Source organism: Rutidosis leptorrhynchoides, chromosome 10 (genome assembly GCF_046630445.1).
Source record: "Rutidosis leptorrhynchoides isolate AG116_Rl617_1_P2 chromosome 10, CSIRO_AGI_Rlap_v1, whole genome shotgun sequence".
NCBI classification, from domain to species: Eukaryota; Viridiplantae; Streptophyta; class Magnoliopsida; order Asterales; family Asteraceae; genus Rutidosis; species Rutidosis leptorrhynchoides.
Window position 1 is genome coordinate 11,315,480 of NC_092342.1, and position 16,820 is coordinate 11,332,299.

General features: G+C 35.1%; 2 protein-coding genes and 1 pseudogene across 2 annotated transcripts; 2 read left to right on the plus strand and 1 right to left on the minus strand.

Annotated features, from left to right (window-relative positions):
* Positions 1–1,428: 1,428 nt before the first annotated feature.
* LOC139872082 (uncharacterized) lies at positions 1,429–3,734 on the minus strand. The gene has a single exon (XM_071859888.1). The coding sequence runs from the start codon at positions 3,584–3,586 to the stop codon at positions 1,595–1,597; it is 1,992 nt and encodes a 663-aa protein (XP_071715989.1). The 5' UTR covers positions 3,587–3,734; the 3' UTR covers positions 1,429–1,594.
* A 1,053-nt stretch (positions 3,735–4,787) lies between these two features.
* LOC139870021 (pectinesterase-like) lies at positions 4,788–6,641 on the plus strand. Its single transcript, XM_071857875.1, has one exon. It carries the CDS (start codon positions 4,788–4,790, stop codon positions 6,639–6,641), a length of 1,854 nt encoding a protein of 617 aa, XP_071713976.1.
* Positions 6,642–8,243: 1,602 nt separating this feature from the next.
* Positions 8,244–14,258, plus strand: LOC139870022 (polygalacturonase At1g48100-like; annotated as a pseudogene).
* The last annotated feature ends 2,562 nt before the right edge of the window (positions 14,259–16,820 follow it).

Here is a 16,820-nt window from a genome sequence, read left to right on the forward strand (position 1 = left end):
GAAATATGAAATCTTGTGGTCTATTATTATGATTTGATAATATATAGGTTAAACCTATAACTCACCAACATTTTTGTTGACGTTTTAAGCATGTTTATTCTCAGGTGATTATTAAGAGCTTCCGCTGTTGCATACTAAATAAGGACAAGATTTGGAGTCCATGCTTGTATGATATTATGTAAAAACTGCATTCAAGAAACTTATTTTTGATGTAATATATTCTTATTGTAAACCATTATGTAATAGTCGTGTGTAAACGGTATATTTTAGATTATCATTATTTGATTATCTACGTAATGCTTTTTAAACCTTTATAGATAAAATAAAGGTTATGGTTGTTTTAAAAATGAATGCAGTCTTTGAAAAACGTCTCATATAGAGGTCAAAATCTCGCGACGAAATCAATTAATATGGAACGTTTATAATCAATATGAACGGGACATTTCATAAAACATATACAATGCAATCACCATAATGTTCTTTCAAAATGTGTAGATCAGCTGGGACACGCAAACCCTGTGTTGCCTTTGGCAACCCACTAAACTCACCTCGTAAGAGTCGGATGCCTGTAAATCACCTCCACCAAGGAATCTCATGTGTGACAGGTAAGAGTCTAGCCCGAAGGCATCCTCCAAGGGCACGTGATAGACCCAACTGTTAGCATATAGATTATATTAGCCCATCTTATATATTGTAATGGGTTTGGCCCACTTATAGTTGCTAGGGCTTTAGTATTGTTTAGCCGATATAATGACATGTATTCTCAATCAAATGCATCAAGCAATAATATTGTGCATACCATTGTTTAACATGGTATCAAACCCATTACAATATATAAGATGGGCTAATATAATCTATATGCTAACACCAACTTACAAGGGAATTTGCGTATACACCAGACAAGCTGATGCAGTGCTACATAAGCATACCCGAGAGTCAAAGGTAAATCATGATCCCCTCGGGACTAGAACTTGCGCCAACTGTTCATTCAAGATTTCACACATAGGCCCCAGCTTCATAGGAACGGGGACCACATGGTCGCTGGTTAAAAATGTTCGTCTAATATAAAAGTAAGTGACTGAAGTTAATAATTAATTGTAGAGATACGCACATAGTACGAAACATATGGATTTTACCATTTTTCGTAGCTAAAAAAAAACTATAGAGATCTACGTTATAACCGTGAATGTAATATAACCCGTCCTATTGCGTATGATCTAAACTTTGTAAATTCTAATAAGCATGTAACTTCATATCTAAACTTTGTAAATTCTAATAAGCATGTAACTAATACTACGTAGTCTTTAGATGTACCTAACATATATTTATGTAAATAGCTTCATATCTATTAGTTAAATCCGTATCATTACAAATAACAAACAACAACGTAAAAAGCTTCATATCTATTCGTTAAAACCTTCCCACAACAAAGCGCGGACTAAAAACCCTCGTTATAATATCAAATTTTAGAACGCACGAACAGATACATAATAATAGGTAAATAATTATATAATAATATTATTATTATATCAAATTCAAATCTTATTATAATACCAAATCCAATAAAACATACATTTGTAATGTGACGCATAGATTAAAAATCACATTTGATCCACAATGGTTCATCAAATTGACCCGATAACTTGTGCCCGATATCCAAACATACCCTCCCCAACTCCTTTTCACCACCAGAATGCCACGTTGGCGTCCCATTCTCATAACCATTCCACGTCAGCCTCTGCAACCCAGTACCATCTAACCGAATCACATACAACTCACCATACGGCTGAAAGTGATTCGGAACAGACACCGGTTCAGCAGTTACTCCGCCTATATTTGCCGTAAACAACAACCACTCGCAGTCGATACTAAAGCACACATGATTTATCCTCTCTTTATCAACCTCCTCAGATCCTTCATCTCCGGCCACATAAATCCTCCTTACATTACTTCCGTCCGTACACATTACATATATGCTAAAACATTCAACATCCGCCGGATTATGCCTATTCGACGAAAACGCAATAAGCTTTCCGTCAGGTGACCAGCTCGGCATCGTGTCAATCCACGGTCCATCAGTAACTTGACGTATTCCTCCATTTTCCTTAAATTCACCTTCAACGGCGTCTAATATGTATAGATTTTTGTAACCTGATCGGCCGGATCTGAACACTAAACTTTTCCCGTCCGGCGAACACGACGGAAACGCGTTGTTTCCGGTTTCTTCTTTAGTCAGGATCTTAATTTCAGGTTTAATTTCAGATTCAAGGTTATTTTCTGTATCTATATTAAACGAAACCCTAGCGATTTGAACCGTTGCTCTAACGGTAGCAAAAATCGGTCCAAGTGACGTGAATATGACGTTGTTCTCAGTCGGACTCCACGAATTGCAAAATGCGATTCGTCCGTTTATTAGATTCCATCGTTTTGAGCCGTCTGATTTCACGATGTCCATACCGGGATTTGAATTGAAGTCATTATTCAAAGCGATCATATCTCCGTTAGGTGAAAATGACGGAAACGCGCCGTTTAATCTTAGCATTCTAAGGCTTTTAATCGGAGATAAAACAGGATTCAAGTGAGGAATTATTGATTCACTAATACTTATTTCATCTGGTTCACCTCTAAATCGGTGATAACCGAGAGAACCTGAATTAGGTGACACAAAAGGATTGTAGTGATGAAAGTTAGGGTTTAACAACTTAGTTACCGGAAAAAACTTCTCTGTTTCAATATCGAAAATTTCAATGTGACGATAACTGTCGCCTTTCCGTCGCGTAGCTACAGCAATCTGACGGCGGTTATGCATTGCCGCCGGCGTAAAACAGTGTACTCCAGGAGGTGTAACACGTCTAGGAGCAGGTACCTGAGTATCAATATTTTCCGGTAATTCTAGCTGAAAAATGCTCCACCAGCCGTCGTCACATTGGCGGTGGAAGTAGATCGTATCGTCACCGGAAAAGGTAGGCCAACCGCCTAGTGAACAAACGATACGTCTGTTTTCAGGATCCGATCGCCGGAAAACGACGATGTCCGTTTGGAGCTGGTGAAATTCACCCTGCCACAAACGAGAACCATACGACGCAACGGCGATGACGTCACCAGATTGTGAAACCGAAGGACTGTAATCGACATGACCATAAGGCGTTAATCGAGTAACAATTTTTTCAGTTTCTGTTTCAGTACCGTTTAATTTGATCGAGTACAACGCGGACCAGCTTTTAAACGGTGCATCTGCGGGCTCGTGAGCGGATATGAAGTAAAGAGTTTGGTTTTTAACAATCGGACGGTCGTGAAAGAGAGTTTTCGGTGGTGTAGATACAAGTTTTGAATTTAGATAAATTTGAGCTGAACCGGTTCTTTCGGAGATGTAAACTATGTCACTAGAGGTATCGTTTGGTTCGGTGAACTGAGCGTTGTAGTTGATTGAAATGCCGTCGGTGAGACGATGTTCTTGGGGTGGTGAAGATGAGAAATGGTCGAGACTGGTAGGGAGTGAAACTGAAAAAACGTCGAAACCGTACTCAAGGCGGCCGATTGTGGCAAAAACGATGGTTCCTTTAAGTGTATCGATATTCATATCCATTTAGGAGTGTTATGAATGAATGATGATAAAGAAAGGTGATATGGATTGAGAAAATGTGGAGAACCAGTAGATGATTATAAAAGGGGAATGAAGAAACGGACAAAGAGTTAAAGGTCAGTGATGATAGTAGGAGAATTCAAGTTACACTTGTGTTCTTATTTTTTTTTAATACTATACTATATATATATATATATATATATATATATATATATATATATATATATATATATATATATATATACTAAACTAGAAACTAGATGGAGGTGAAATATATATACTAAACTAGATGGAGGTGCGGAGTGGCTCACTTCCTTGACTAAATAATTGAGCCAAAAAACATATTAATCCCAAAAATAATAAGCAAAATACAAAATAGCTGACATCAGTATGACGTCAGCATGACTACTTTTCCTCCACGTCATCTACTCGGCTGTTATTAATATAGATATATTGATGCAGTAATATTAGGTTATGGTTTCTTGTAAGTTTTTATCCTTCTACTTGCCCATTTCAAGTGGCAAAATTGTGTTTACAAAACTGAATTGAAAGAAGTAATGCAAACACAAATAGTCAAATACATACATCTAGCATATAGGCATATAGCACATATGCACATGTGTAGAAGTTTTGTTCAACATCCTTAAAAGAAAATAAGAACCTAATGTGTGAACGGAATAAAAATATAAAATGGGTACACAAGGTAGGTGAGTATACATATAGATATAGATATTATATAATTTCTAAACTTGTACGCTTTCATATACGTTGAATTATAAAGGGTATCTTATCTTATTTGGGGCTTTAGGTATTTTCTGAAATATTATTTATTTCGATAAATGTAGGTGATAAATAGACATTAGGAATTGGCCTCAATATAGTACAGGGAAAACCGTGAAATGCGAGAGAAATGGACGTTAGATACTTCATGAAAAGCTAAAGAAAAGGTTCATCATTCCTATTTTTAGAAAGAAAGTAGTAATATATAGATTACCATTATCATTCACAAAATTTTAGGTTGTCAAAACCAAATACAAGATAGGAGATAGAGATAGAGGGAATTAATAGAACCTCCATCTCCGTCTCCATCTCCCCATGTTTGCTTGTTCTTTGTTCTTATCTAGGACAATAATCAGAACCAGCAAACGCATTTTTATTACCATTTATAGCGAGCATATGTATGAATAAATAAGAAGGCTCGGACATGGCTAATCAATCACTGACATCCGTTTTATCATTAGGCTTGTCAGTTGCTTTTATTCTCATCATTGTTGCTTTGGTCTCTAAAGATGGAGAATTGGATGATATGCATTTAGTTAATACTAAAGCGCTCAAGACCTTTTGCAAACCAACCGAATATAAGGACGCGTGCTACGAGGCATTAGCACACGTGGCTAAGAACACATCTGCCACCAAAAAGGATTATGTTTACGCATCGTTCAATAGCACCGTCTATCAACTCAAAAAGGCCATTAAAAAAGCTGGTACTATTAGGGAAGGTTTGCATGGTCGAACGGACGATTATGCTAAGCGTTCTTGCGCTGACCTCATAAACTGTGAGAAATTGTTGGGGTTTGCTATGGAAGACTTACAATATATTAAAAAGGTTTCGTCTGAAGCCAAAATTGGTACTCTGCCCGTTCAAGTTAAACCACTTCTTGTTTGGCTAACAGCGGCTCGTGCATACCAAACAACATGTCTTGATGAAATCGAAGACGAGAAACTTAAAAAAACTATGAAAAAGAAGTTAAAATACGCTACGAAACACACATATAACGCCGAAAAGATTATAAAAAGTATCACCAAGATCCTTAAAGACTTTGGGATGGATTATAGTGATTTCGTACTCCCTCCAAAGGGTACTCAAAGAAGGCTTCTTGACGAAGGCCTAGAGGTTGACCAAGACGAAGAAGGTTTCCCTTCGTGGGTCCCAGATGGAGACCGTAGACTTCTTGGTGAGGATTCCAAAGATGATGATGATAAAGACGACTCCAAAGATCCCAAGGACGCTAAAGACCCGAATGACCACATAGGCGGGCCCGCACCTAATCCTCAAGACTTTTTCAAATCTCCTCAACCTGAATCACTTAACGAAAATGCCACGCCTAATGCAGTCGTCGCTAAAGATGGAAGTGGGAAGTATAGGACCATTAAAGCCGCCCTTGATGCTTATCCTCCTAATCTTAAAGGTAGGTATATAATCTATATTAAAGCCGGTGAATACAATGAAGGCCAAATAATCGTCAATCGGAATCAACACAATGTTTATATGTATGGAGATGGTAATGACAAAACAGTCATCACCGGCAAATTAAATAGCGGGAGCGATCATGTTGGAACATCAAACACGGCCACATTTGTTGCAGAAGGCGAAAGATTCATGGCTAAAGGTATAGGATTCAAAAACACAATCGGCCCACAAGGGGACCAAGCGGTTGCGTTTAGATCTCAATCTCCAAACACGGTTGTAGCCGATTGTTGCTTTGAAGGTTACCAAAACACATTATATTATCATACACATGATCAATTCTATAAGAATTGTATCATATCTGGAACGGTTGACTTTATATTTGGAAGTGGAAGAGCTTTTTTTCAAGATTCCAATATTTATGTTAGGAAACCGGAAAAGAATCAAACTAACACGATAACAGCCGATGGGAGGATGAAATATATTGAAGCGGGAGGTGTCGTTCTTCACAACTGTAAAATTATGGCAGGTCAAGGATTAAAGTCAACAGACGACGTTAAAAGTTACCTTGGACGTCCATGGAAGGCTGAAGCAAAAGTAATGGTGATGAAAACAGAGATTGAAGATGTGATTGAACCTGAAGGATGGGTTGAAATGGATTCAAAATATGAAAAGTATAATCACGAGACATGTATGATTAGGGAGTACGATAACAAAGGACCTGGTTCGAAGACTGACAAAAGGGTTGATTGGGAGACCTTTAAGGTTGTTAAAGATGAGAAAGTGGCTGCAAAGTTTAGCGCCGACAAGTTCATAGATGCAGGATCATGGGTGCCTCAGACTGGTGTTCCTGTTAATCTTAAGCTTTAAATGTTAGTTCATGTTATTAGTTAGTGTTATCGATTGATTGATGTTATGTATAATCCACACTTGTAAATTGAAAGATACGGATTTTAATTGTAGATTTGTAGAAGTGTGCAAGGATAACACCTTTTAAATGAATGTCATTTAGGCTATCTTTAAACCTTTAATATATGAATACTGAATAGTGGGTATAGGTGGCAAAATGAGCGGGCAGGTCAGTTTGGACAACTTTGGTACAAAACGGGTTCAGGTCAAAACAGGCTTGGTTTCATTAGAAATTCATTATAACCAAATCAATTAGTGACTATTGAAACAAGAAATAAGACCTAATCCCTTATAACCAGGAAGAAATATATCTGAAGTAAATTGCGCTGTAAGCAGCTGCATTCACTAATAAACTACTTAAGATTTCATCCAGGTAGTTTATCTGCATGTTATAATAGCTATGTTTTTATTTTTATTTACATATATTTGGCACAGAGATATATTAACTTAAATGTTTGTGAAAAATGAAAAAAATTTGTTTCACATAAAAAATGGCTACAAACTATATCGCTTTCCCAGCAGCACATAAGGTATTGTGTCACATACTGACAAATAATTTAGACTTCACTTAATGGATTAGACTCACTAATTGGACTGATAAAAGTATGTCAAATTTGTCATTTTTAAAGCTCAATGATTGGCTAAAATGCATGCTTGGAAAGAAAAGAATATATATAAATATTATATATATGTATTCCCCACTAGCTTTAAAGTTGTTGTGTAATATATTTTTTATGTTTAACCTTGTTAACATCATAAAATTAGGGACATTTTCTTATTACAGTTAACTCATTAGTTTCACAATAGTCTGTTCAATCTTGTTAACTTGATAACATATGGGACATAAAGTTATTCTTAGATTCATATTTTTGATTAATCATTAAACTGTTACTCTTGACTGATAAAAGAACTACAAGCCTTTACTACAAACTACTACCAAACCTGAAATTCAAACCCTGCAAATTTATGATTTAAATTTGTGAAAGCTCCGTTTATATATTGTCATTGGTATAGTAATAAAAACTAGTAGTAACTTAAAAAGTACCACATTATAAAACTGTTCTATTGGAATTTGCTTGCACTAAACATATATAACTTTCCCTATTCGGGTTATCTGGGGAAAGAAAATATTTTTACTCAAATATGTGTGCCTAATCGCGTTATCTTGTGACCATTTTCGACCATCTTTCCTTGCCCCTGGCCACCTCATGATATGTTCGTTCTGCTAGTGAGCTTTGAACCTGAGACCTCGTGTGAGGATATCAGGCACGAGCTTTATCTAGAGATGGTTAGGATATTAAAAACTTAGAAATGCACTTGCACTATACTTTGTACTTCTTGCATTCTAACCTAATTATATATCCATCTTGATCATTTCCATTGGGTTAAGTTGGAGTTGGCCTGTATATAAAAAGCTAGGGTGGCATTGTCTTCCTTTATACAAGAAGATGGTCTACTTTCCTATTTCCCTACCAATTTTGGCATCTTGTTTGTGCTTTTATATTTGTTACACCCAAGCAAGACTTCACCACCATCACCATCATCATGAAAAAACACACAAACATGAGTATTCTCCTTCACCTTCACCCTCAATTTCACCTTCACTTGGGCCTTTTTTTTGCACCTTCACTTGCACCTCCATGTTCTTTTGCTCCTTCACTTTCGCCGGCACCTTCATTTTCACCTTCTAATATTCCTTATATTTGTGATGGTGATCCGATATTTGATGTTACACTATTTGGTGCTATAGGAGATGGTGTAGTAGATGACACAAATGCCTTCAAGGAAACATGGGACGCAGCATGTCAATGTCAATCTAGTTCGCCTATTCTATTGGTCCCTCATCGTTATTCTTTCGTCATACAATCTACCATTTTTACGGGACCTTGCCAATCTCCATTAATTATTCAGGTATATATGTTTTTGCAGAAGTACCTATTATCATATTTACCAGCATTTAACAACTATACACATGTTCATGTGTGTGGGTCGTGCTAGTAGACGCTTGACTATGATCATGTATCCACTATTATATATTTGATCCACGTGGCTCGAGCTAAATAGAAGGTTCGTATTTGTGGGCCATGGTTGTACCTGGTTACTCACAAAATGTGGCCACTACCTTGAATTGTGTTCCTCTTAGAAAGAGCTAAATGGGAGGTTTGTGAGTTATATCGTCTTTATTGTTAACATATTCTAATTTTTAAGTACGTTGATTGCGAAAAAAAGGTAGATGGGACACTTATGCCTCCGGATGGACCTGAGTCTTGGCCAACAAATAACAGCAGACGTCAATGGTTAGTGTTTTATAGGATCAACGAGATGACGATTCAAGGAACAGGAGACAGAAATGGTGGAATCTTCTATGCAAGCCACACAAGGTACCTTCTTTATTATTTGTTTAATGGATTTTTCTAACGACAATCCTAAAGGATGTAGTTTCGTTGTTTAAGATGCAAAAAACACTTGTATTTTTTTAAAACCGCCATGTAAAAGTCAACGATAATCGCTTTGTACAGTACATTAATGCACCTTAACGACAACTCTAAGGGCTGTCATTAGAAAATCCTTCTTTACCTATGTGTTAATATTTATTCAAAGCTAATTAATTACTCCGTACTACTTTGCAATGAACTAATGGACATGTACATATGAATACACAGGGTCCAAATGGGTCGACGTTACCAGGACCATGTGATAGCCCTATGGTTAGTGACTCGAAATGGCTCAACTTTGCAAATCAACAATATTAATCGACATAAGATCACCTTTTTAATATATTTTTGGATTGGATATATTTGGTATGACCATGGGTGATTTTTTTGTGGCTTTGATTTTAGGCCATACAGTTCTTTATGAGTACAAATTTGACACTACAAGGACTTAGAATCAAAAATAGTCCACAGTTCAACTTGAGGTTCGATAACTGCAGAACTGTTCATGTTGAATCAGTTTCCATAACAGCTCCAGCATTAAGTCCCAACACAGATGGGATTCATCTTGCAAACACCATTAATGTCCAAATTTGCAACTCAATAATTTCCAACGATACACATACTGTTACCCTTCAACTTAATTGTTCATATCCGTTTTTCATAACTAGATAGTTAGAGATCCTATCGTTTTTCAGGTGACGACTGTGTGTCAATTGGTTCTGGTTGTTATGATGTTGACATAAGGATTAAGGAACATTAGTTGTAACCAAGGTCATGGAATAAGGTATACATAGACATATATATGTCACATGTTATATAATTGTTTGTCTAATAAGTAACATTTATTATGCTTTTAACAAAGGTTTTTTAATAAAACTGATTTTTTCATATAACCATGATTGTCTCACTAATTTTGAAATCTCTGTTTAGGAAAAAAAATAGCCCTCTATAAACGTCAGTACATATAAGAAGATACTCGTAATACTACCTAAAAGTTATTGATAAAAAAAAAAAAAAAAAAAAAAAAAAACTTCTCATAAGACCAAAAGAAAAATAGGCATTTTTATTACATATAAAAAATTAACATGAAAAGTTATCAATTTAAAAAATTATCAATAGAAAAATAGGTCTTTCAGAATTTTAGACCCTTCAAAATTTTCGACCCTATTCAGTTGCACATTTTGCACATGCCACGCCTTTGCATATACAATTACGCATTTTTTACTTGATATAACGTATTATTTTAGCATAGGGAGTTTAGGCAACCACAATTCAGGAGCATGGGTATCAAACATAACAATAAAAGACTCAACAATAAAGCAGACAAAAAATGGAGTAAGAATCAACTAATCAAGACATGGCAAGGTGGATATGGAGCTGTTAATGGAATTAAATACAAAAACATTTTAATGGAAAATGTTAGAAATCCCATTATAATAGACCAGTTTTATTGTATGAAAAAACCATGTTCAAACCAAACATTAGGCGTGACAGTAACAGACATTGAATACACGAAAATAAAAGGCACATATGACGTTAGAAGCCCACCCATGCATTTTGGTTGTAGCGACTCGGTTCCATGTACAAACATAACGTTATCAGAAGTGGAGTTGCTTCCGGCCGAAGGTGAGATGGTTTCGGATGCATTTTGTGGGAATGTGTATGGACGTATAGAGACAATGACCATCCCACCTGTGTCTTGCCTATTAGACAACACCTCATGAATAAAAAGTTGTAGTTTGTGCTAGTACCTAATCAACCTTTGTCGTGTAGACACTAGCTTGTTGGTTCATGTCCTTATTAACTCAAAATATTATGAAATGAATTAGCAATACAAGAAAGGAACCATAAACTCCCGTCAACTCAAATACTAAATTCAGATAGCTACATCTGACTTGATTAAATTAGACTAGCAACACTAAGCAAATAATTAAACTACAGCTAACACTTAATTAAAATACTTAATAGAACTAAACTTAATAACCCATGATATAACCAATTATTCTCAACATAACTTAATTGAGCCAATCTTATCGGCCTACTAATAGTGTTATCTTTTCTTTCCTACGGGTATCACGATTGGCCGGATTTTTAGTTTTTAGCTACAGGACATATGTTGATTATAACGAGCATATAGCCTAGATGATGAGCCCCTTAACTAAGAAGTTGGGGGTTTGAGCTTCGTAGTAGGCATTATTTGTGAATTAATACGTGTTGAGTTTGTGAGTCGTTTTTTTTATATATATAAAAAAAAAACATATGTTGATTATGTACTAGCATTACTTTCAATACAAAGTTACCGAGGTTTTATTCAAATATAGTTATTATTATATTTGTGGGGGTGTGGGGGGAGTGATTTATGGTTGGTGTCTAGTAGGATGGTTAGTGACAGAATTGATAATTCGTATAGTCTAAGAACATGCACAACATATAAGTCCAAGAGTCCATCCTTTACAAATTGATAATTCGTATAGTTTAACAACATGCACAACATATAAGTCCAAGAGTCCATCCTTTTCTAAAATCAATTGGTGATAGAGGGACTTCCCCTTAGATTTAAATGAATACATTTGTTTTGTCACATGGCCGATGTGGGATAACTTTCCAATAATTAGCTACCGCATTAGCATTGGCATGCTACCACTTTACTTAGTTAATGTGTTCTGTTTTGTTTGTTGGTAATGGACTCTTGAAAGAGAATGAAAACCTTTATTCTAGTAATTTTTAAACATTAAATTTGGTGAAATGTTAAAGATAGATAAATTAGTGGAAGAGAAGAACGAACGTTAGACAGTGGAATCCTGCTCCAACTAAAAAGTGCAAGGAATCTAGCTACCCACTACCACTTCTCACATAATATTTAATCTATCTGTCTCATATTAATAATCCAGTATTCCATTTTGAGATGTCCTAAATTAATAGTTCACTTTCAGACTCGAGCAACATTTGCATTCTTCTATGCTAAACGAAGACTTAGAAAGAAAAGTATGCTTAGGTAGTTCTTTCAAAAACAAATGGTTGCCTTGTTTGTCTGGACGTTTTGAGACATTTTTAAGTGGTTTATTATGGTATAAATGCACCCTTTCAATCATGTCCATTGTCAAGAGATGTGTCATTTAATTATGGTCATTTATCAAAGGTTGCAATGTTGCATTGCACCTATTTAACCCATTATAAATATAATACTCCATTCCATGGAGAAAGGTTCCAAGAATTTGATCATTCAAAAGTTACTTTCAACACTGAAACATCCAAAAAATACTCTCTACAATTGTTTAGGATAATATTAGAAAATAATTCTCCACACATTGTGAGAATGATTTCATTGATATTTATAATACATACAAGACTTGTACAATAAGCTAGAATACAATATATAGAAACTAAATATATACAATATTTTCTCATAACTTGTTCCCTAAGCATACCTTGACCTATACATTTAACTTGGTCCATAAGTAATACATTATTACGCTAATACCCCCCCCCCCCCCTCTCAAGCGAAGAGGTGTGAAATCAACTCAGAGCTTGGTGTAGAAAGACTTGAACAATGAACAATTCGGGCTCTTAATAATGCTTCTTCAAAGGCTGTCCAAACTTCACAAGTGGTGTGTAAACCGAGCACGTCAGATGGTGCTTCTTTCAAGGTAATCCTAACGACACTGGTGGTGGACATACTGAGCATGGTAAAAAGTAGAATAATTTTTTTTTTAATTTAGAAAAGAAATTGAAGAAAGTTTGAAGAATAAGAATAAGAAGTTAGATGTGTCGGCGTTGTAAAGAGACGGCGGCACAGAGATAGCCTGACTCGGTCTCGATGTAGCGACGGCGGCACACACATGGGGCCTGACTCGGACTCGCTGTAGAGATGGCGGCACACACATAGGGGCCTGACTCAATCTCTGGAAAAAAAAATCCACTCGACAAAAAAAAAAATAACTATACGATCATGGCCATGATTGCTCAATGATCGGGTGGAGAATATATAGAAATTAAATTGTAATCAACCACTTATAAAGAAAGTCGAATTCCTCAAAAAATAAATTACAGCCGCCAGTGATATTATGCGAGGTGTATATAAAATAGCTTTTAAATTTTAGCAGGAAATACTATTAAATACGATACAATTTTACACAAGATATTTATTTATTTATAGAATGGATATACTTAAACCTTGCTACAACACTTATAGGCAGTGTACCTAATCGTACAGTAGTGTAGTTTTTAGTAAGTCCGGTTCGTTCCACAGGAAAAATCTTTAAACAAAGCTTAACGCTATATTAGTTTACTTTTATAAAAATACAAATATATATATAAGTAATATTATTATTATAAAGGGGGGTTTTTACCGTTTAATGACCGGTTTGTCGATTTTAAAACTTTAGTCGCAGTTAAAACCAAATGTAAAATAATAAATAAATACAAGACTTAATTTAAAGCGTAAAGTAAATAACGATAATGAAATTGCGAATAATAAAAGTGCGATAAAATAAACTTGCGATAATTAAAAAGTACGATAATTAAAAGTGCAATTAAATACAATAACAATAAAAATGCGATAATTAGAAGTGCAATTAAATATAAAATAAAAGAAATTAAATATGAAATAAAAGAATTATGCTTATTTAAACTTCCGTAACCATGATGTTTGACGTGTTGATTTTAGTTTTATGCCCATGGGTTAATTGTCCTTTGTCCTGGATTATTTAATATGTCCGTCTGGTTTTTGTCCATAACAGTCCATCAGTCATAAATTTAAAGTGCGAGTGTCCTCATCAAATTATCCTTATACCCGAAGTTAAATATTCCAACTAATTGGGGATTCGAATTGTAACAAGGTTTTAATACTTTGTTTAATGAATATACCAGGTTATCGACTGCGTGTAAACCAAGGTTTTACTACTTTGTTAACAATTACACCAATTACCCTTGAATGTAATTCACCCCTGTTTCAACAAGTCTATTAACTATTAATCCAGTTCCGTATCCGGTAAAATGAATAATTATTGGTATTTATAGATATCCTGCCCACCGTACCCAGTCAAGCGTATGTGGTTATATATAAATACATCGAATTATAAGTTTATATATTAAATTAACAAGGTATTGTTTAGTTAATATAAAACCCATTAATAGCTCATAGTCTAATTTCCATAAGTGTCGTTCTTTTATCCAAACCCCAATTATGGTACAAAGCCCAATTACCCAATTTTAGTAATTAGCCCAACATCATGATTACTTCGGTATTAAATAAGCATAATAATAACTTAGCTACGAGACATTAAATTAAAAAGGTTGAACATAACTTACAATGATTAAAAATAGCGTAGCGTTACACGGACAGAATTTCGACTTACACCCTTACAACATTCGCTAACATACCCTTATTATTAGGATTAAAATTAAAATTAAAATATAAATTATAAATATAAATATTACGTATATAGATAGAGAGATTGATGGATATTGGATGAAAAATTGATCAGAATTCGTTGGGCTTTATAGGGAGTTTCAGTTTTTGGGGCTCCGCGACTCGCGGCCCATTCCCTCTTCAAACTACGCGAGTCGCGGAGTTTGTAATTACAGCTCACTCCATTTTGGCTCTTTGTTTACCGACGGTTTATTATATAAATATAATATATATATAATTTATATAATTAATTATATATTATATTATATTTATATACATAGTTAACTTGTAATTTTTAGTCCGTTGCGTCGAGCGTTGAGAGTTGACTCTGGTCCCGGTTCCGGATTTTCGAACGTCCTTGCGTACAATTTAATATCTTGTACTTTGCGTTTTGAATCTTGTACTCTTGTAATTTCGAGACGTTTCTTATCAATAATTGGAACCTCTTTGATTGTCTTTTGTACTTTTGAGCTTTTTGGTCGTTTGCGTCTTCAATTCGTCGAATCTGTCTTTTGTCTTCACCTTTTATTATTTAAACGAATATCACTTGTAAATAGAACAATTGCAATTAAAAGCTTGTCTTTCTTAAGGAATAATGCTATGAAATATATGTTCGTTTTTAGCATTATCAGTCAGCCACCTAATTACTCCGTAATATACTCGATGATGGACAAGAAGAATAATAACTACTCCGTAACAATTAAATTTTGGAAGCAATAAAGTGATTGTGTGTCAGAGAGGTAATTGAGAGTCAATGGAAAACAAACATGTTGCACTTGGTGGCAGTTGATTAAAGTATTGATTTTTGGGAGGTTTGAATGTTCGGAAAGAGAAAAAAAATAAAGATAATCTACAGGTTTGTGACCAATTTCGATAACTTAGAGGATAAGACGAATAGATGAGAAAAAGAAATGGGTCGATAAAAAAGGAAAGGATATTAGAAAAGAAGAAGAAACGAATTTAGAGTGGTTGACAGGATCGATTAGGCTGATACCATATTAGAAAATAATTCTCCACACATTGTGAAGATGATTTCATTGATATTTATAATACATACAAGACTTGTACAATAAGCTAGAATACAATATATAGAAACTAAATCTATACAATAGTTTTTCATAACTTGTTCCCTAAGCATACCTTGACCTATACATTTAACTTGGTCCATAGGTAATACATTATTACTCTAATAGATAATCATCTTTTAGTCAAGAAAATTATCCATTCCTTGTTTTATCCCAATCTTAATTTCGTGCAACCCGTGATAGAAATACTTAATTAGGAAAGTGACTACATAATTCACCGATAAATTCGGCTATCATATTCTCTACCACAAATCCATTTTATATAACATCAAATCAAGTATTTGTAAGAATCATGGTCGGTGAATCGGTGAAGGAAATGACTTTCAAGTTTGCAAAACTTGAGAAGTTTGAAGGAGTAGACTTTAGAAGATGGTAGAAAAAGATGAAGTTTTTATTAACAACTTTGAAGGTTATGTATGTTCTATCAACCCCTATTCCTGAAGAAATGGAGAATGAAAACTTGGAATAAACCCGGAAGAGAAACAAGTGGGTTAATGATCATATGTCGTGGCCACATCTTGAATGGTATGCCCGATATCTTATTTGATGTTTATCAACCTGTTGGGTTGGCTAAGGAACTATGAGATTTCTTGGAGGCCTGGCCGAAGATGCTTCTAGTAAGAAGTTATTGGTTAGTAATTTTAACAATTGCAAAATGGTTGATACAAGGACGGTTATGGAGCAATCCCATGAAATCCTTAGGATTTTGGGACAATTTACTCAACATGACTTGAAAATGGATGAATCCATTCGGTGTCATGTATAATTGATAAATTGCCTCCATCATGGCAAGAATTTAAACACACCTTGAAACACAAAATGGAAAAAATGAATTTGATGGCAACAAGTCTAGTTTCAACAAGAAGGAAAAAAAGACTTGTTGGAGATGTGGTAAATCCGGTCACTTCAAAAGGGATTTCCATGTGAAGAACATTGATGGAGCAAACACTTCGGGTGCGGGACAAGCATCTAAGGATCCGGATCCAAACCTAGATCAATTTCTTGACTTGGTTAATCCTGTTAAGAATTATGTATCACATATTTCTGAGGCATTTTATGTTACGGATGATAATATTGGTTGGTGGATAGATTCGGGTGCCACTTGTCATGCTTGCAAAGATCGTTGTTGGTTCAAGACTCTTGTACCGATTTATGATGTGCTCCATATGGGCAATGAATCTGTAGCAAATGTTCTAGGTTATAGTTGTGT

What these genes read in the sequence shown, in the direction of transcription:
- LOC139872082 (XM_071859888.1), bottom strand. Translation starts at nt 3,586, where the DNA reads ATGGATATGAATATCGATACACTTAAAGGAACCATCGTTTTTGCCACA.
- LOC139870021 (XM_071857875.1), top strand. Translation starts at nt 4,788, where the DNA reads ATGGCTAATCAATCACTGACATCCGTTTTATCATTAGGCTTGTCAGTT.